The sequence below is a fragment of the Epithele typhae genome, assembly GCF_022376455.1.
Source record: "Epithele typhae strain CBS 203.58 chromosome Unknown BXZ73scaffold_6, whole genome shotgun sequence".
Classification (NCBI taxonomy): Eukaryota; Fungi; Basidiomycota; class Agaricomycetes; order Polyporales; family Epitheliaceae; genus Epithele; species Epithele typhae.
In genome coordinates, this window is record NW_025954197.1 from 589,304 (window position 1) to 608,339 (window position 19,036).

The window sequence follows — 19,036 nt, forward strand, 5'->3', positions numbered from 1 at the left end:
TCAGGTCCGTACCTACTACGTCTTCACTTCGCGAACCGACACTCACTCTTCTTGACAGATCTCCCCCTCCCCCACTATCGTCCCCGGTTTGTGGTTCGGAGATCACCCCCGTTCTTCCTCGGTCGGTATATGGACCTGTTCAGAGCAGGGCGTACGCGGGTCGTCTGACCTAGTGGTACTCTCCGTGCGCGGCAGACCAGAGTCTGCGTGCGTGGCTGAGCGCAACACCATCGAGGCGGAGAACATGGTACGCTTAAGGAGTACAGTAGCCGGACCTCCGGACAGCAGCCGTGCCATCCGTCCTTCCGCGTGCGCCTGCTGGCGGTGGCAGCAGCGCGGTGATCATGCGGGGTCGACAGTCCGACTCTACCAGTCGTCGTTCGGTGTTTCATGGCCTGCCGGTATATCCCGCTCACCACTACCCCGTTGTCGGCCCCGTGAGCCGTGCGGTGAATGGTAGGTGTTTCTCGTCTGCTTGCGTCTTTTCTTCACCCTCGTCTCCACCCCCTCCCTCCATGCCTGTGGGCTCCTCCCGGCTGCATTTTTCCAGCCACTTGCTCGTCCCTCTTTCATAATTTCTCTTTCACAACACTTCCTGGAAGAGTTCCTCCCGGGGTCGCCCTGAAAGACAACGGTATGAAGGAGGAGCGATCGGCGTGTTCGGATATTCCCTCAACGTCTGAGCCGCGGGAGTCAAATATGTTGCGCCTTAGCGATGCGGCTCGGCTTGCAAGGTACTCAGGCTGTGGCTTGAGGCCTCAGCGTACGGTCGTCAGTGGTCTCGTCCGGCCGGACCGCTCTGCACCCTACCCCGCCTACACAAGCCGGGGTGCGGTACAAAGCGGCTGGCCATGGGTACAAGACTGGCTGTTGGACATAGGTAGCGTTTGTCGTCTCCTCCACTCTCCTTTGCGTACGGCGGCGCGGGGAAAGCTTTATTCCCGGGGGGGCGATGAGATCTTGAGACACGGTCCGGGCCTAGTCCGGGTGTCGTTGAGGAAGAGACGCCCGAGGCTCTTTTTACTAGCCCCCCCTGATCTCTCCTTCGTACGCTTTGGCAAACTCTCCAGGTTAGTTTGGCACTCTCTTCATGTGCGGTTTTTGCTAGGCTCGGAGCCTTTTGTTCGCCGTATATGGTCAGTCTTGCAGTCGCCGACTGGCACAGAACTCGGAGCGTAAGCCTCAGGCCTTGGCAGTACTCAGTCTTCTCCACCCATCCAGTTATCGGCTCGACGCCCGCCATTCTAAAGGTTTCCCATGTGGCTGTTGTGCTCATGCGCATGTGTTTGATCAGTCCACAGCCCTTGACATGCTCTCCCCTGAGCGTGACGACGAAGCCGCTCGCCCGACCCGCGATCTCCCTAGAGGTCCTTCTACCCAAGCGTATGGCATGGACAACAAGTTTTCCAAGAGCCGCACAAATGAACCCAGATACCCTGATCTCGTGGTGAACCAACATACTCCCTGTAAGACGGCTTGCACCACGATTGCGGAGCCACAAAGTCTCACCCTTGGGCCTTCCTAGGTCCTCTCGTCACGTCTCCTTTCGACGCAAAGACGGCGTCGAAAGATCGCTTCACGTCCATGGCCGTGACGTCTCCAAACCAAGACTGGATTCCCGCACATCCCGTGGAACGGAGGGTGGTGCGGACGTATCAAGACGGGCTGTGGGGCGAACACGAGTATTCACGCTGGCCCCAGCCTCTCGTTCGACACATGTGGCACGTCGCCTGCATTCCCTCCTCACGAAACCCACAGCCCGACGTCCCCCCAGTCTTCTGGCTTGCCTTGGCAGCCAGGCGCGATTGGCAGGAAGATCCCACCGTCGGCGTCCCTGGCCTCGGGTTCCTCAGCTCCGAGCTCCGCAAAAACCTCTCGAAGGCCGCCCAGTACGTGTCCACGGAGTTTCAGAATATCCCTGATATCGCCGCGCATCGTCGCTCCTATGGACAGCAACTCTGTCTGGTGCTCACGCAATGTCTGGATCGCATGAACCGACTGCCTTCGTACGCCCCGGTTGCCGTCGCGGTGGGCGCGCATATACAGCGCGTCGGCTTGGAGCTACTCGGCCTTTGCACCTACTTCCACGAAGTGTTCTCCCGCATCAACTCCGCAGACGACTTCAGCCAAGACCTCCTTCCGGTCCTGGGTGTGTTCGCGCGCGACGGCGCGACGGTGCAGCTGGCCACCCGGGTTGGACTCCCCGTGTGGTTTCTACAGCCCATCACACAGCACCTCAAGGTGTGGAAGACGGTAGAGAGCACGTCACCGTTCTTCATGTCCGCCGAGGAAAGCAACCCACCGATGCGCCACCACCCGGACGAACTCGGCGCCGTCGCGAACCTCACGAGCAACTGGGTCTCGAACATGGTGTTTACCGTCACCGGGCAGCTGTGCACCAGTCGGCTGCCTCGCATGGAAGAAGACGCAGCCCAGGATCCGACGCAAGGACCCCTCAAAAGCAGGCGCATCGAGCTCACCGAGATATCGACTCAGGGGAAGCCGAAGCCCCTAGGCCCGAATGGAGAGCCACCTCCGAAGAAGAAGACCAGGAGAAGTGGCAGGAAAAACACCAAGGCTTCGCCTACCACGCCGTCCGATGCTGGGTCCTCGTCGCAGGCAGCCACCTCTGTCGACGTACCAGTCCCCATCATTTCTCCTGAACAGCGTCACCCGGCGAGGTACTTTACCCCTGCTATATATGTGACCATTCCGGAGCCCTGGGCCGCTGCCCTGAAAGCGGCGGGCACTCTTGCGCAACCTCGTCAATCGGTCCACTACTTCTTCCCGCCGCCCTTCCTGCTGGATTCCGTGTCGGACCTTACCCCGCTGCCCACGTCCGAGGCCGACCTTGCTCACGTTCGCCGCGACACCAAGGTCCACCAGTACATCCACAACGCCGTGCGCATCCGCGAGTTCTGCAGGCTGCGCCTGCTCGACCCGATCGTCTCCGGGGAGCCTCTGACAATCGCGGAATGGCGCGCCGCCCTCTGGGGCGACTACCAGGTCAAGGATATCCCCACAGAGACCGACGACAGACGCTTGAAGCGCAAGTTGGAGGACAAAAATGGCATCGCCCGCCTCTTCGGCAACGGCGCCGCCCTCACGTCGTACAGCCCCGCGAGCGTCGAGCGCCTGCCCGGCGTCGACGTCGACGTTTCCGCGGAGGTCGCCGCGACGGACCCGCGCGTGCGCCGCATGCTCCTCTGGGAGGCGCACGAGGTCAACTTCCGGTGCGAGCTCGCCGCGCTCGACTCCGCGCTCGTGCCGCGCGCGGCGATGTCCGTCATGGAGCGCTGGGGGCGCGAGGCGTTCTTGTCCGGGGTGTGGGGCGAAGACGCGTCGATCGCGAGCGTCGTGCCGGACGTGCGGCCGGGGCGGGAGCCGTTCCTCTGGCTGTCGGCGCGCGGGGACGGCGACGACGCCGGGGGCGACAGCTGGGAGGCGGCGGTGCCCCGCCTCCGCCGCTTCCTCGCGGTGGCGTCGCAGTGGCCGGGGTGCAAGGACGAGGTGCGGGCGTTGCGGAGCGCGGAGACGTGGACTGCGGAGGAGTTCGACCTCGTCCAGCGGGAGGTCGCGAGTCTGTACGTCTCGCAGTTCGCGTCCCGCTTCGGACGGCTTCCCATCCCCCCCGTAGCACAAGAAAGGCCTCCCGTTTATTTGTGCCCTGCTCATGATGAATAGAGACGTACATTTTTCAAGCTTCCGACTGTTATAAGTCTGGGCCCAGCCAACACCGCGACAGCGGGGCCGAGCAAGAGGAACTGGCATCACGCCATGAGGCTCTTCGCCCGCGAAAATCAGGCGCCGAGAGAACATCCGAGCACCGCCGATCGTTCCTCCTTCACACCGTTGTCTTTCAGGGAGACCCCGGGAGGAACTCCTCCAGGAAGTGTTGTGAAAGAGAAAGTATGAAAGAGGGGCGAGCAAGTGGCCAGAAAAATACAGCCGGGGGGAGCCCGCAGGCATGGAGGGGATCCGAGGGGTTGAAGGCGAAGGGAAAGAAAAGACGCAAGCAGACGAGAAACACCTACCATTCCCCGCACGGCTCACGGGGCCAACAGCGGGGTAGCGGTGAGCCGGAGATACCGGCAGGTCATGAAACACCGAAGGATGAGTGGTAGAGTCGGACTGTCGGCCCCGCAAGATCACCGGGCTGCTGCCACCGCCAGCAGGCGCACGCGGAAGGACGGATGGCACGGCTGCTGTCCGGAGGTCCGGCTACTGTACTCCTTAAGGCCCTGGTCGGCTGCCCGTGGGATGGGCTGTGGACTCGGGATGGGTTCGCGCCTGGCTCTGGGGCGCAGGAACCCATCCCACAGCCCATCCCACGGGCAGCCGACCAGGGCCTAAGCGTACCATGTTCTCCGCCTCGATGGGGTTGCGCCCAGCCACGCACGCAGACTCTGGTCTGCTACGCACGGAGGGCGCCGCTAGGTCGGATGACCCGCGTACGCCCTGCTCTGAACAGGTCCATACCGACCCAGGAGGAACGGGGGTGATCCCCGAACCACAAACCGGGGACGACAGTGGGGGGAGGGGGAGATCTGTCAAGAAGAGTGAGTGTCGGTTCGCGAAGTGAAGACGTAGTGGTACAGACCTGAAGTGGCAGGAGGCAAGGACAGCTCGAGGGGCGGGGCGAGTTCATATAGACCTCAGCCCTGGTCAGCCTCCAACATGAAGCTGTTTGGTTGCTGACGTCGGGACCGCCTCCGGGGAAGTGTTCGGTTCGCTTACGAGCCGCACGCCGCAAGCAAGCCCTATCCCCCCAATTCCAACGCCGACCCAGTTGCCCTCAGAGCATTTCGAATGATGGGTACAGCTCCACGTTGACTTGGTTGCATGCACCCTTCATGATATCAAGAGAGCGTGGATATCAGTGTCGTGGTGAGAGCGCTTGGGAGGGTACGAGAGGGAGGAAAAGCGTACCACAGCGGTGAATTGTTCGTAACCGGTCAACTGGAGCACCTCAAAACCTCTGGCAGAAGCCAAAATGTATGATAAGTGCGGTACAGGCAAAGGAGCATATAGAAAAACAGATTTAACAACTTGTGAAGGAGGTTGGTCACAATAACGTCTTCCCCTCATGTCTATTCAGGGCCCGCGGGATGAGCGGAATGTTCCTCCGAATATCGCTGTCCGGTTCGTGCAGCTATGCACACTCCTCACCCCACTTCCGGGCTGTTCCATCCCGGTGCTTCCATTGTCCGTCCCTGAGGCCTGAAACCTGCGCAACGGCTGCCGGTTCGAGGGTTGTGCGGCCAAGCAGAGGGCGGCCTAGCGGAGGTAGCACAGGCAGTGCTCGAGCCTCGAAGTGGTGCGTGGACCAGGGAGTCTTCGTGGCGGCGAAAGCGACGCGCATCGCGTCCAAGCAGTTGATGCATCGAGGAGAGAAACATCTGGTTCGTGGACCCGAGGTCGGTGATGCCGTCGGAGGGTGGGGATTGCGTGTCCCAGTCGTCGTCGGCGAGGAGTGAGAAGTTGGGCTCGTCGTGAGTCCGACCGTAGGTACCTCGAGCGGCAGCTGCAAAGGGAAGTCGTCGCCGACGCACTGGCAAGGGAGAGCAACAGCGTAGGGCCACCAATTGTCACAACAGCGTAAAAGATGAATGAGTCGTTCTTGGCTGCCTCTCCTTGTGTTTCGTGGGCGTTCGGCGAGAAGCTCTATCCGACAGGCTCCGAACGCGGGCGGGCCCTGAAAGTTTGAGTTCATGTTCACAGAACCCGGTCGCGGAGACTGGAAACGTAACGCGCGCTGAGCATCATCACGGGCCTTTGGTGTCCTGGGCAGAGTGTGTGAGCCGCCACATAGTACCGCGTCGTGCTTGCAAGCCGGGCGAAATGGCCTCTACTTCCGTCTGCTTAGGGTCTCTTATTCTTGCAGTACTGATATGGAAGGTCTCCTCTAGGCGCATCCCTCCGAGCATCTTGTCGCGTGTGCGAGGCCCAGAGAAAGAACATTGGCTAACCGGTAAGGCGGAGCACTGGGGAGTCAGGACAAGGTCGAAACTGGCGCTTAGGCGCGCCTCTCGTTACCCGCGATCCTCGTTCATCAATCTCACTCTCCCCTGCTTTGCAGGCAATCTCCACAATCTATTCAAGGACTCATACGACTACACATGCCAGCTCATCAAAGACTATGGCGGCGTGATCAAGATCTACGGTGTCCTTGGGGTGCGTCCAAAATGCGACACTCTCAGCACAAGACGCTAACCGTCTCGCCATTCCAGTCTGAGCAGCTGTTTGTCTCTGATCCTCGAGCTTTACATCAGGTCGTCGTGAAGGACCAGGACATCTACCACGAGACGGAAATGTTCCTCAAGTAAGTAGATTTTCTCATCTTCCCTCGTCTCGGAACACTCATGGCCCCAGAACAAACCAATTGCTCTTCGGAGAGGGTCTAATATCCACGGATGGTGAGTTTTTCTGCTCTGTCTTTTGGTGAACCTATCCCCATACCCGACGAACGCGCAGGCGAGCAGCACAGAAAGCAGAGGAAGATGCTCAACCCCGTTTTCTCCCTTGCAAATATGCGCGAATTACTCCCCACAATCCAACCCATCGCCGACGAGCTTCTCCGCGGGATCATGTCGGAGGTATCACCTGACGGAGGTGAGTGTATGCGTCTTCGTTCCGGTTGCCGCTGCTGAGACGGGCGTAGGCGCGAAGGAGATTGATTTGCATCCGTGGATGGGGCGCGGGACTATTGAGTACGTCGGGCAGGCGGTCCTGGGGATAAGCTTTGGCGCAGTGGATCCTCAGAATTCGAACGAGTACATGGATGCGATCCGCCAAGTCGCGTGAGTCTCATGCTGTCGCCGTGCGCTTTTTCATAGCTGATTTCTCCTGAAGCCATGTCGGATTGAAGATCTTCTTCCTGCGTCCGATGGTTCCGTGGGCTGTGCGCAGCCTCAGCCCCTTCTGGAGGAACAAGCTCGTCGACTGGTTACCCCTTCCTCCGCTTCGCCAGGTTCGCGAGATGTGCTACACGATGGAGCGGCATTCGAAGAAGATATTGGAGGAGAAACGCGAGGCAATGGAGCAGGGGCGAGCGGGCGAGCGGCGAGACTTGATGACGATCATGTGTGAGTCCCATACATCCTGTATGCGCACGATCTTGAACTGGCCATGTAGTGGAAGCCAACCAGTCTACGTCCGAAGAAGAGAGGCTCACTGACGTCGAGTTGACCGGACAAATCAAGTACGTGTCTCGTGTCCCTGTGCGCACCACTGTCTCATTTCCTCGACCAGCACGATGCTTCTCGGCGGCCAAGAAACCTCCACGAGCGCGCTCAGCCGCATCCTCTGGATTCTCTCCCGCGACCAGTCGGCACAAGCTCGTCTCCGCTCCGAGATCCTCGCCGTCAAGCTCGCCCACGCCGCGGCGAGCGGGCACGACGGCCCCTGGGAGAGCGTCCATCTGCCATACGACACACTCATGGCGCTCCCGTACCTCGACGCGGTGCTGCGCGAGACCCTGCGCGTGCACCCGCCGACGAACATGATCAATCGGACGTGCACCAGGGACGCGATCCTCCCCGTCGAGTTCCCGCTCACGGACGCGAGCGGGGAGGAGGTGAAGGCGGTGCATGTCCCCGCGGGGACGAACATCGTCATCTCGGATAACGGTAACGCCCGAGGGACGAGCGGACAAGCTCTTCGACTCCGCGCTGGCAGACGCGAGTGTCAGTGTTTGTGAGTAGCTCATCAGAGGCGAGCCAGTCTCCACGGGCATTGGTGACACGCCCTCCGCACTGCCTCTTCCTCAATTGGTGATCGCACCAGTAAGTTCGCTTTTTCGGAACATACGCTGCCGTAGACTCACCACTGCCCCCTTCTCTCGACAGTGGCACCACTCGATGGAATTCGTGAACAGGATGCGGACGTGCTCGGATCAGCCACCCAGAGTGTTCTGGTGGCGTAATTCTTGCCCTGCGACTGGTTTCTTCGCACACGGACCGGATGACAGGGGCTCGCTCAAGGCTTCCTTGAAGCAGCTCGTAGATGATGGAAAGCTGTCGATGAAGGGGGACATAAGGATGGACGACATGTTTGTCAAGGCGAGCCGACACTTATATTCACGATCCTCTACTCATACATATCGCGCACACAGACAATGCAGATGACGTCACACATCCTCATTCGTGTGCCTGGGTACGAACCCATGTACAAATACGAAGTTCAGCCACAAAAGGTAAGCGTCCATGCTTGATTTTCAGTGCCTAAACCTCAGAATAGTCAAACAGTCTCAGCCTTCCGGGTGGTCGGTCACGGGGGAACAATTCGTGACTTTCGTCAAGTGCGTATAGGTTCACGCCACGAACTCTTACCGCTTACCTGATTCCCATTTGGTCGACAGCGCGTGGAAGATGGTTGATGGAGTTGTCTCGATTGTTCCCCAGTCATTCGACGCTACGTCGGCGAGGAATAACTCTGCGTGGATGTCGCAAAGGGGGGCCAAGATATACTATGTGGGGCCCGTCCTACCGGTGGGATCTAGGCGGGCTGCTACGGAGCTCGCTAGTGTTCCCAACAGCGACCGAATCCAAGTATTCCTTAGCTCGGTGATGAAGAGCCACGGCTCGAAATCAGTGTTGTATGTAAGTGTGCCGAGACAAGGTAGATCATCTCCCGTGAACTCATCCCCCGCAGATCTCGTTCGGATTATTCCAATGGCCCACCGACGAGGAGAAGCTGTTGACAGTGCTGGACGTCATCGTCGAGAAACGCATACCCTTCGTCAGTAGGAGCTTTCATGTTAGTATAGCGTCACACCTGACGTCTTCTGTTCACAGATACTCAGCCATCCTCCCCTCGAGCTCTCTGACCAAGTTCGCAAGCGGATAGACGGGTACGAGCTCGCACTGGCGGCACGCGAGTGTCCGCAGCGATACATCCTGAAACATCCCGTGCGCCCTGAATCCCTCCACCGCTCTCCTCTAGCACTGACACTGCTTCCGAGCCCTCTAGGCGACAGGCTGGTTCCTCACCCACTGTGGTACCTCCAGTCTTATCGAAGCCACCCACGCGGGTGTACCCGTGTACGTGCACCTTCCCGCCTTCTCCGCATCCCCGTCTCACTTCTATCTTTCCTTTCTTCTTTGTCTCCCCTTGTTTCTGTTGGCGCGCACAGGATTTGCTGGCCGTTCACCGCCATCGACGCCTTCAACGCGGTCCACATGGCGGAGAACAACCGCGCCGCGTACGAGCTCTTCGAGGTGCGCACCGGCATCGGCGCCGGCCGCATCTACCGCTCCGGGCTCACGCCTTCGGGCACGCCCGCCGCGGTCGCAGCGGAGGCGCGGCGCGTGCTCGAGCTCGCGTTCGGGAGCGACGGCGCGCAGAGGCGCGTGCGCCTCGTGCGCCTCCGGGACGAGATGCGGGAAGCTTGGAAGGGGGGCGAGGAGGGGGGTGGCGAGAAGGGCGCGTCGCGGGTCACTGCGGAGGAGCTGTTGGCGGACCTGGGGCTGTGAGTCGGGGTTCGTGGGTGTACACTGACGTAGTCACCGGTAGGCCGAGTAGTCGCATTCTCCGGCCGGCCAGGGCCTCGCGGAGAAGGATACAGCCATGCATTTGACATCATGCCGGACAGCGGTATTTCTACGACCGCCGCCAGCGTAGCTGCTGGATATCACGTCATACCGCAGGTTCACTCTCAGGTATTTACAATTCACAACGAACTGGCTTGCCGCACAACATAAGTGAGGAAGGGAGGCGGTTCTCTAATCATTAAGCCCACCCAGGGCTCAGCTCGTCTAATCCTCAGTTCGCCGCACTGCAAAGTAGTATCATTGGTGCAGCATCCGATTGTGTGATAGCACCGTCGACAATGCGTCTGCTACATTGAATCAGATTGTCATAAATATTCCTTGCACTGGCGGGTACATCGCAAGGGCGCACAATGGAAAGTGAACCGAGACTCATGCCGTCGTAAACTCAACACGGTTACTGCCCGACTTCAACACACTGCCAACATTCGACGACGATTCAGCTCCGCGTGAGAGGTCAAGTTGGATGTGGCTCCCCTTCCCGTCTGTAGCATCTCCGGAATGGGTCGTGTCTTCCATCGTCGATGTGAACGTAGTCATTGTGAGTCCTTCCCCTCGCCGTGCCGCCCAGATCCTTTCAAATGGTGTCGTCGTCGACGCCGCCGACGCCTTGCTGGCAGGAAACGCACGTCCGAGGCCGACCCGGATGATGATGAGGGTCGGTGCGATTCCCTGTGCACATAATGACGATCAGCGCAGCATCAGGGCGTGAGAGCACCGTAAGTGCAGAGTCAAAGTGTGACGGGAGGTCGGATTCCTTGTGCGCCGGGACGGTATGGATCTGGACCACAGTGGCAAGCCGTGGCCAGGTACCGAGCGACAGAGCAGCAACGAGACACGCACGTAGATTTGGACCGCCCCGACGGCAACGATCGCCTCCGCGGGATGCTTGATGCTGACGAGAACGACAAGCGTGAGCTGCGCGACGAGGTAGAGCACCCCGCTCTCGATGATGATGCCTGAAGCCGTGCGTGCGAGCCGGGCGGTGCTCGGGAGACTCAGCGTTTCACCGTTTTCGTCCTTGTACCGGCTGGTGAAGCGCCAGATGTGGAACACAATGAGGCCGGTGGTCATCGCGTTCGTGCAAAGGGGGAGCGCGTAGCTCGCTGTCGTGAGAGGGACAATTGCGGGTGGCGGTACTGATGCGGTAGAGTTGGTGGTGATAATGAAGTGAATGGCCTGGGCGATACAAGCTGCGTCGGATGTTCAGGATGAATATATATTCATCAACTCCGAAAGACGTACCAAAACCAGCGATCGCTGTCATACTGGGAAGTAGAATGATGTACCAGTTCCGACCCCATACCATCCAGCAGCGATAAAGAAGGATGAAGTCCCCAAGTAAGTCGCACGTGGATATGAGGAGGTCGGCACCAATCAAAGGAGTTGTTTCGCTCGAGAATCCGTCCACACCTGTGGCCCACTGAACGCGCCATTCTGCGATGAGCCGAGCGAATTTCCTACTCTGGCGCGTACTCACCAGGACAGTGTAGAAATGGTTAAATTCAATCGCAAAATGGCCGGTACAAGCGAGAAACAAGACCGTGCTTGCGACGGCGAGCGTGTAACTTGACTGAGTCCCCCGGGTCGAGCGAAGCAGGAAAAGCACCATGGATATTCCAAAGAGAATAACATACATGCCTGATCGCTACTAGGTGAGCGTCGCAACTCGACTACGATGTGATGCAACACTCACCCCATAGGGCCGCCTCGCAGGCAAAACCGATCAGGGCCGCAATGTCGTTGGGCAACATGCCGCCGGTTATGAATGAGCGGCAAGGACTACGCGAGCAGAGAAGTGAGGTGAGGGCGGTGGGACGAAATCTCTGAGCAGATGCGGGGTTATTACATAGTTCCCGGCGCGGGGCACACGTTTAAAGTTGGAACCTCCCACAACCACCCCGCACGGAGACCCGAGTGACACGCGATCCAGGTGGTGGCTCTATGGCGGCGGCAATGTTCCTGCGCAAACTTGTCACTGTCGCATCACGCACGGCGTTCGGAGAGATGGAGCTGTCGTCTTGAATGTTCGCATCTATAAACTCTGCTCGCGTACGGCAGTCGCGAAAAGCCCTGAGGAAGTTCCCCTGCGAGCAATTGGAAAGACATCCATAAGAATTTATGGTTTTGAATTGGTGTGTGTCTGATGAGTCCACGCTTGCCGGGCTACTCCCACACGACAGGGGCGTCCGTACTATGCCCACCCCAGAAGCGGCGGATGGAAGAATTGACCCACGGCAGAAGCAGCGTACCGGTCGGTCTTAGGCCCGTTAGAAGTCGGCGGCTCGGACGAGGTCGGACGAGGGGTAAGGGCAATCAATACGGCGCATTTGGTCCCTATGGGCACCGGGAGGCGGGTACAGGCGGACGCGAGGGGAGAACGAGGTGGTGGGGAAGGGCAAACGCAGGCTGAGGCGAGTGCGGGACGACAGACGGCGGCTATCCACGTGATGACTAAGCGTAGGCACTACGATACAGCCGAGCTTGCTATCTATGTGAGCATATTCCTCTACTTCCCCTGCCTGCCCCTCGCGCTTTTGCGCAACAAATTGTATTATAAATGTATATAGAGGCTCCTACGGGACCACTGGCGAAAAAACGGCGAGATTATGGGCGGTAGAGCTCTCGCAATTTGAGTAACAAAGTCGTGACTTTACTGACATTAGCAGCATTAGTTTCGCTTGACATGAAATCGCGGACGGTTTTCTAGTGGAGGACAGAGTATATTGCGCTATCATAGGCCAGCAAAAAGTTTTCCGAGGCCTCGGGGAAGGAGAGAAGCGCACCGCGGAAGAATAAGCTTCGGGCGTGACATTACAGGGCGGTCAAGCGGACACGCCGGGGCGACCATCTTTCTAGTGCCACATTAAAGCCGAGAGAAAGACAAGTAAGGTTTTCTCTCGCCCATAGAAACCCATAGAAATACTTTTTCTGGCTTCACGTGGATTTTGAACCTTATAAACGGCTCCCAGAAAAGCTCCCGGAAAAATGGTGGCACGGCGTGGGAGTCAGTGTCGACCCGGCGTCTCTCCTGCCACTTCATCAGCAAAATGGGTGCATGCACGACAGGGCTCTGTAGTACACTGTAGTATGTCAGATAGCGCTATCATTATTTGTAGTTCAGACGAGCAATGATCCGATAGTATCCATGTTTGGTAGATTAACGGCGGCGACGATCAGCATTCATCTGCATCTGTCGGACAAGACACCGTCCGATCGGGCATGGTCAGACGCCAGTGAACGTCAGATCGAATCCCGGTGTGTGTATGATCATTAGCTGGCCTGTATATGATCTAACATTATCTGCGCAGCCGCTATACTACAGTGCATTCTTGACCCGACAAAGACCTATCGAGTGCGATCAGACACAGGTGCTGACGTCCATTATAGACCATATAACGGGTCACCAGATGCCTGGTGCGGTACAATCCACCGAAATCATGCACACACTCATAGCAGGTGTGCAGCACAAACCATTGTATTGCTACTTTATATCGAGTAAGGTACATACTACACATTGAAGAGAGCGACAGGAAAACGTCGGATGTTATGCTGACAATGCGTAGTCGCCATGTCAGCGGGATTGAGACCGACTCTCTGTGTGCTCATACAGCGGCCGGCGGCGGCGTGTCCCTGACATTCTGCCCGAGGACCGGCCGGCGGAGGTTAAGGTCAAGCGCATGAAGCTGGTACACCGCATGGGTGTGCATCGGGACGCGGGTTCTGTTCTTAGGCACTAAGAGGAGTGTGGCGAAGAAGCTGAAGAAGCTGAACACTTGGCATCAGCGTCGGGGTTTGGGATTCGGCGCGGGAGAGGGAAGACGTACTTCCAGTCTCAGTCAAATCAGCCTCAGGCGCCGAGTAGCGCGGGGACAGTGAGCGCGACATTGAAGTTGATGGTTCAAGCGGGACGCAGTGAGCGCGGGGCGGGCGGAAGAGGAGTGGGATGGTACGTACACTGAGGACCAGCGAAGTCGCTTGCGACATGCCGACGTCGCGCTGCGCTGAGCTGTGTGTGGGCAACGTGCGCGCTCAGCGGGGGCCTCGAACCTGGGGTTATTCCAGTGGACGGCGCAGACGGAGGGGCCGAAGCTGGTTAAGGGACACGGCAACCGAGGGAGCGAGGGAGCGAGGGAGGTGGACGCGTAGGGCGTGGAGGGGTGTATCGGTTGAGCGCGGGGAGATGGACGCGTTGAGTGTGGGGGAGGCGCTCACCTGAGAAGTCGTATTCCACTCCTCATGAACCGGTTTAACACCACTGGCGGTGCCGCACTTGCTGTCTGTCGAAGATTGGCGAAGCAGGGGGAAACATAACGGGGGAAACGAGGTTCGTACTGCTGCAGTGCGGGCCCCAGTGATATAAATGTTCTTGTTAAGCGGAGTTCATGTCGACCAGGATACTGTTGCCAGATGAGCTGCGCTTGAACCGGGTGGCAACGAGGATGTACATCTAGATCACCTTACCCACTGATAGCGACACCGGCCCCCATGAGCCTCTGAGAGCCTCGTCAGCAATAATATCAACTGGCCGACAAATCCAATATCATTGCAGATATGGTGAGGGAGACGATTCCATGAGACATGGAGATCCGAGAATCTGATCAGGGCACGAGTACCGTGGGACAGGAGGTCCGAGGGTGTCGCGGAGAAGAAAGGGAGCGAAGTGGGCGAACACGGAGGGGATGAGAGGAAAGCAAGCAGAGAGAAGGATAAGCACGATGGGAACTTCGGGGATGGTGGGGCGCGAGGCTTGACGGAGAGCGCGTGACACCGGCGCGTTGTGTCGGGGTCCCTCGTGAGTCGGAGATATGGCGTGTTGTGTAGCGGCACCTTGCAGGGCGATTTTCGGGGAGGCGCGACGTAGGTGCGAAGGGCGAGGGTGCAATGAGAGCCGGCGCGCGGGCGTCTGCGATGGTGGCGGGGTCGGGAGTCGAGTCCTGCGGACGCGCGCGTGGATAGAATTGGGAGACTAGTAGTACCAGCGCCCGTACCGAGGATGTTTTGACTACACTCTAGCTCCTTCTTAGCGTGAAGAAACAAGGAATGAGTCTCATCTACCATAGTACAACTGGCTCCCCAGTGCTCTCTCAAAAAATGTCTTACCAGATTATCACCGGTCGAGCAGAGCCCTACACTACGTAAGTCGATCGTGTCCGATCATTGGACCTCCGGACCGACGATGTCTGGCGTCTGCCGAGCTGACATCATCCGCTTTCGCCGGGCGCCACAGCGCTCGATCGGGCACCCCTCGTTTTGCTGATGTTCTCCCACCACATGATGGCCTAACCTTGACTCCCTCTCACTTACCCTCAGCAAACTCTCCTTCTCTAGGCGGAGAAGCCATTGCGCCAGGAATGTGGCAGGCAAGGTATCTGGCACGACTGCGGCGCGGTCGGAAGGCGAGGTACGTGTGCACGGGTGGCCGCTCACACGGACAAGCTTGAACTCAAACTTTGGGGGTGCGCACGCTCGTGCACCTCTGCTGAATAGACATTCTCGCTGAACGCGAACGGCACATGGACTCTAGCTAGTCGCGGTCGGTGGATAGGGATCTTTTCCAATTGCTGACTATACCGTACTACAGAAGAATTCCCAACCCATTCGCACTGTCGGGCCTCGCCAAGGCACGCGTCTCCTCCATGTCCAGTGCATCCGCGATGGCTCGGTAGAATGTCCCCAACCGCACCCCTGCGTACACCCACACAGCGATGTTCATGCCAACCAATGCTACGATGCTCAGGACGAGCGCCGTGCTGGTGGACGTGTTCGTGGTCGGATTAGAGGAACGAGGGAAAGCCTCTTCCTCGTCGACATCTTGGTCGTCCTCGGCGTGCTTGGTGAGTGGGGTGTACTCTGACATGTCTATTATTTGCTCGTGTGAGGACTCCCCGTTGACTGGCTATCAAGGACAGGGCTTACCGACACCAGAGCGAGCAGATCTCTCCTGTGTACATCGTCGGCTCGAATGTGATTATATAGAACGGTGAGTGGACGATAGCGCAAAGGGTCCAACGAGGTCTGACTGCTTGCTGGCCTCGACATCTGGATCATGCTCGAAGCCATCGCGTCTTCTGGAGAGAAGTGTTTCCGCCGTCGCCGCCGTCGTCGGATCGTGTGCGTGCGGCCCTCACCCGTGGCTCTGGCTTTGTGACGGTACGGTTTCTGTGCGGCCACGCTGTCGGTCCGGCAAAAGGTACTGTGAGTTCCATCTGTAAAGTCTTTGATATCAGGTGTTTTCAGATGTCTCCAGAAGTCGCTCGAATCTACGACGCTCGGTGTTCCCGGCATGAACTTCAGACAAGGTTTCTGATACATTGCCTCGTACGGGCCTCAGTCACAACGAGCTGCACCAAATATACTAAGCTATGCGACATAAGTCTTTAAACTCTACGCTCGCCCCGGCTCAAGCTCGTTCGGCCCCCTGTTCGACGCTCTCGATCCTTCCACAGTCGCTCTCCCTCACAGATACTAGATGTCTACCATCCATCGGATCGTTTACGTGCTGGTGCTCGTGACGGTCGCCAACATGGCATTCATCAGCTCTCTTGTTTATACCATTGGCACGCTTCTACCACAGGAGCACATCTACAGTACGTCCAGGTCCTCCACTTCCGCCCCTTCGGTGCGCTTTTTTGAACGACACTGTTGGTTCTCAAGCCTACGTCGACGACGACTTCCCCGCGCAGCTGCCAATCAAGCTTCCTGCGGTCGGCCTCGTGCTCACCACGGGTGAGCCCGACTTTGGCCTCCTCGCCGACGACGACTGGGGCACACAGTTCCCGCCCTCCGACGGCTTCACCGACCTCGGGCCCACGAACCGCACCTTCCTCGTCTCAATGGTCCACCAGCTGCATTGCCTGGACGTCATGCGCGTCGGCTTCGTCACGAATCGGACCGGGTACGCGCACCATGTCGCACATTGTCTGCGCTACCTCCGACAGGCCATCCTATGCATGGCCGACACGACGCTCGAACCCAGTCACCCGGTCGTCATGAACGGGGAATGGACTTACGCGGCGGGCGGCGTGGGGAGCGTGCACCGATGCAGGGACTGGATGAGGGTGAGGCAGTACTTGGAGGAGCATCCCGCTCAGGATCCGATAGACCCTCGTTTGGTGTGAGAACGGACTGTATGAACACCAAGTTTTTTACGCACCGTGTAGTCTGATTCCGTGGTACCGTGATAATGCAAGTAACATCGTCGCTCCAACGTCAGATTGTGTGATAGCAGAGCTGTCGGCGGATCGAGCGTCTGCCTCAATCGTGTTCAGTGGTGAACAGAACCCCTGACAAGTTCGCATCGCGCGGCCGACATTCGACCACTCAACTCGGTTTGGCGCACCTCGTCTCTCTCCGTTCTCCGCAACCACTCCCATGACGGCGTGTGCCCCTCCGCCAGGATTTCGTATCCCGAGCAAGTTCATCTCCATCCCACTGGCATCAGCTTTCGTCCCGGGATCTCTTCAGACTGTCACACAACAAGGCATCAGCGGCGCCTGACGTCCCTGATGCATCCGACCGCGAGCGTCGTCCCTACGTGAGTACCGTTCAAGTACGTCTGATACTATGCTGTCGACCCGACGGACGATGATGGAGACCATCGTGCGTGCCAATGAGAAGAGAGGAGAAAGTTTTGATTGTTGAGCGCTGAGCGCTGAGCAGCGCCATAACTATCTGCGAAGCCTTTGGGGGGTGACCGGTGAGCGTCGAATGCATGCATACAGATGATCTCCAAGGATGCAAAAGGGATGCAGCCGAAAAGATGGACGAATCGTTGTCGCTTCACGTGTGAAGCGTTCCATATGATGAGTTGGACATCTGCGGGAACTGAATTCAGAGCCGCATGATAAGCCTGCCCATTGAGGCCGTCGGCACACTCAGGTAGACGGGTTTGCGACGAGCCCAGAAATGCGCACCAGACACAACTCTAACTCTGACAGAAATCGGAACTTCCAGCTAGCGTCAACTGGTGCGCACCGTGCGACGAGCGTTCGCATTCTCCTGGGTTCCCGGCTGCAGCAGAGGCCATCAGGTGCTATGTAAACAAGATCCGTCTCACTATAGGAGGCACACGTCGTTCACACAGAGAGGGACAGGGGTAAAGTCTATTTTCTCCGGGACACTAGGGCTTTCGCTTTACACCTGTACTGGTATGTATATACGTACGTCCAAGTTTCATCGGGAAGTAAGGGGATACGTGGAGACTGCAAATGGAACCGAGGCAAGACGACAGATAAAACAGGCTGAGAGACGTGGTGATTAGATAACGGGCGCTAGCAGGCACTGGCGAGGGGATGACTCTCGAGCCGGTCTGGTGGACCACTCAATTTGTTCTCCTGATATGCCTGGGGGATCGCCTAGCTCGTATGTCGAGAACTGATACTGGGTTCAAAATTCACTCACTGCGGTTGTCATTGAAGTCTGCCACCGTCCACGTGAACATGAGCAAAGTCCTTGAGTAGTTTGCCTGCGAGTATCGTCCACCGGTACCATACCGAAGATCAGCTATACTATTGAAGAACAACAGGCGCTGCTAACTCACCAGGGATGGCGTCACGCTTCACCACTGCGACTGCCGCCGCAGCGAGAATGACCGCAGCGAACTGGACGAGTAGGATGGCGAGGCGCATTGTGGAGAGTTGAAGTTGAGAGGGTAACTGATATTTTTGAGCACTCTGAGCGGCGTATTTTATAGGGGTCTGGGACACTGCCGTGCACGAGCACAGCGCCTCCGGAACCCGCGATCCAATGATGGGGTCCTTCAAGATGAGAGCTCTATCTTTCAGAACGTCTTGTGTGAACTGAAAGTTAAGTTTGTACCCAAGTAAGAGCAATATAGATGCGCATACCGCCCTACCATAATCATCCCGGCCGGACGCAGGGAGAGGCCCTGACACGGGCTACGGGCTGCCGCTTTCGGTTGCGCGAGCATGTGGTGCGGCTGCTGGAACGCACTGTGGCCGCACTTGGTGGATGTTTTGGGAAGGGGCTCGTTTTATCGCTGGATGCTGCCAATGCCGTGCGAGGCGTCAGAGCGTACTCGAATCAGCGGCTGCCGCTGCGATGTGCGTAGTACGCGGTAAGTGCGTTGCGGACCTCGAATATTAGTGGGTGCATTGTGTTGTGACCGGGGTCCGCACGAGGCAATGTATCGGGAACCTTGTCTGAAGTTCATGCCGGGAACACCGGGCGTCGTAGATTCGGACGACTTCTGGAGACATCTGAAAATAACGACTTTACAGACAAAACTCACCGTACCTTTCTGCGCAGAAACCGCATCGTCACAAAGCCAAAGCCACGGGTGGGGGTCGCACACGATCCGACAAGGGCGGCGGCCGCGGAAACACTTCTCTCCAGAAGACGCGATGGCTTCGGGACTCCGGTCGGAGAGATCTGCTCGCTCTGGTACCAGTAAGCCCTGTCCCAGCCAGTCCGAGTTCTCGCATGAACCAATCATGACTGCGACTGGCGAGAGGCCGTGTGCCGTG

At 58.1% G+C, this 19,036-nt stretch overlaps 5 protein-coding genes across 5 annotated transcripts; 4 read left to right on the forward strand and 1 right to left on the reverse strand.

The window, feature by feature from the left end:
- Positions 1 to 1,584: 1,584 nt before the first annotated feature.
- BXZ73DRAFT_41713 (uncharacterized protein) lies at positions 1,585 to 3,684 on the forward strand (the record flags this gene model as incomplete). Its single annotated transcript, XM_048018821.1, has 3 exons — positions 1,585 to 2,557; positions 2,645 to 2,811; positions 2,878 to 3,684. 3 exons carry the CDS (start codon positions 1,585 to 1,587, stop codon positions 3,682 to 3,684), a joined length of 1,947 nt encoding a protein of 648 aa, XP_047881225.1.
- A 2,157-nt stretch (positions 3,685 to 5,841) lies between these two features.
- BXZ73DRAFT_41562 (cytochrome P450) lies at positions 5,842 to 7,699 on the forward strand (the record flags this gene model as incomplete). The annotated part of the gene is made up of 9 exons (XM_048018794.1): positions 5,842 to 5,971; positions 6,080 to 6,174; positions 6,231 to 6,322; positions 6,373 to 6,416; positions 6,475 to 6,612; positions 6,662 to 6,800; positions 6,853 to 7,085; positions 7,135 to 7,201; positions 7,252 to 7,699. 9 exons carry the CDS (start codon positions 5,842 to 5,844, stop codon positions 7,697 to 7,699), a joined length of 1,386 nt encoding a protein of 461 aa, XP_047881226.1.
- A 423-nt stretch (positions 7,700 to 8,122) lies between these two features.
- On the forward strand, positions 8,123 to 9,473 carry BXZ73DRAFT_41634 (uncharacterized protein; the record flags this gene model as incomplete). The annotated part of the gene is made up of 6 exons (XM_048018807.1): positions 8,123 to 8,194; positions 8,310 to 8,600; positions 8,653 to 8,739; positions 8,796 to 8,909; positions 8,971 to 9,041; positions 9,134 to 9,473. The coding sequence occupies 6 exons, from the start codon at positions 8,123 to 8,125 to the stop codon at positions 9,471 to 9,473; spliced, it is 975 nt and encodes a 324-aa protein (XP_047881227.1).
- A 447-nt stretch (positions 9,474 to 9,920) lies between these two features.
- Positions 9,921 to 11,302, reverse strand: BXZ73DRAFT_41625 (uncharacterized protein; the record flags this gene model as incomplete). The annotated part of the gene is made up of 5 exons (XM_048018805.1): positions 9,921 to 10,220; positions 10,392 to 10,741; positions 10,794 to 10,971; positions 11,029 to 11,189; positions 11,245 to 11,302. 5 exons carry the CDS (start codon positions 11,300 to 11,302, stop codon positions 9,921 to 9,923), a joined length of 1,047 nt encoding a protein of 348 aa, XP_047881228.1.
- A 4,905-nt stretch (positions 11,303 to 16,207) lies between these two features.
- Positions 16,208 to 16,669, forward strand: BXZ73DRAFT_41731 (uncharacterized protein; the record flags this gene model as incomplete). Its single annotated transcript, XM_048018824.1, has 1 exon — positions 16,208 to 16,669. A coding segment is annotated over one exon (462 nt), but the record flags the coding sequence as incomplete, so codon positions are not given.
- Positions 16,670 to 19,036: the final 2,367 nt, after the last annotated feature.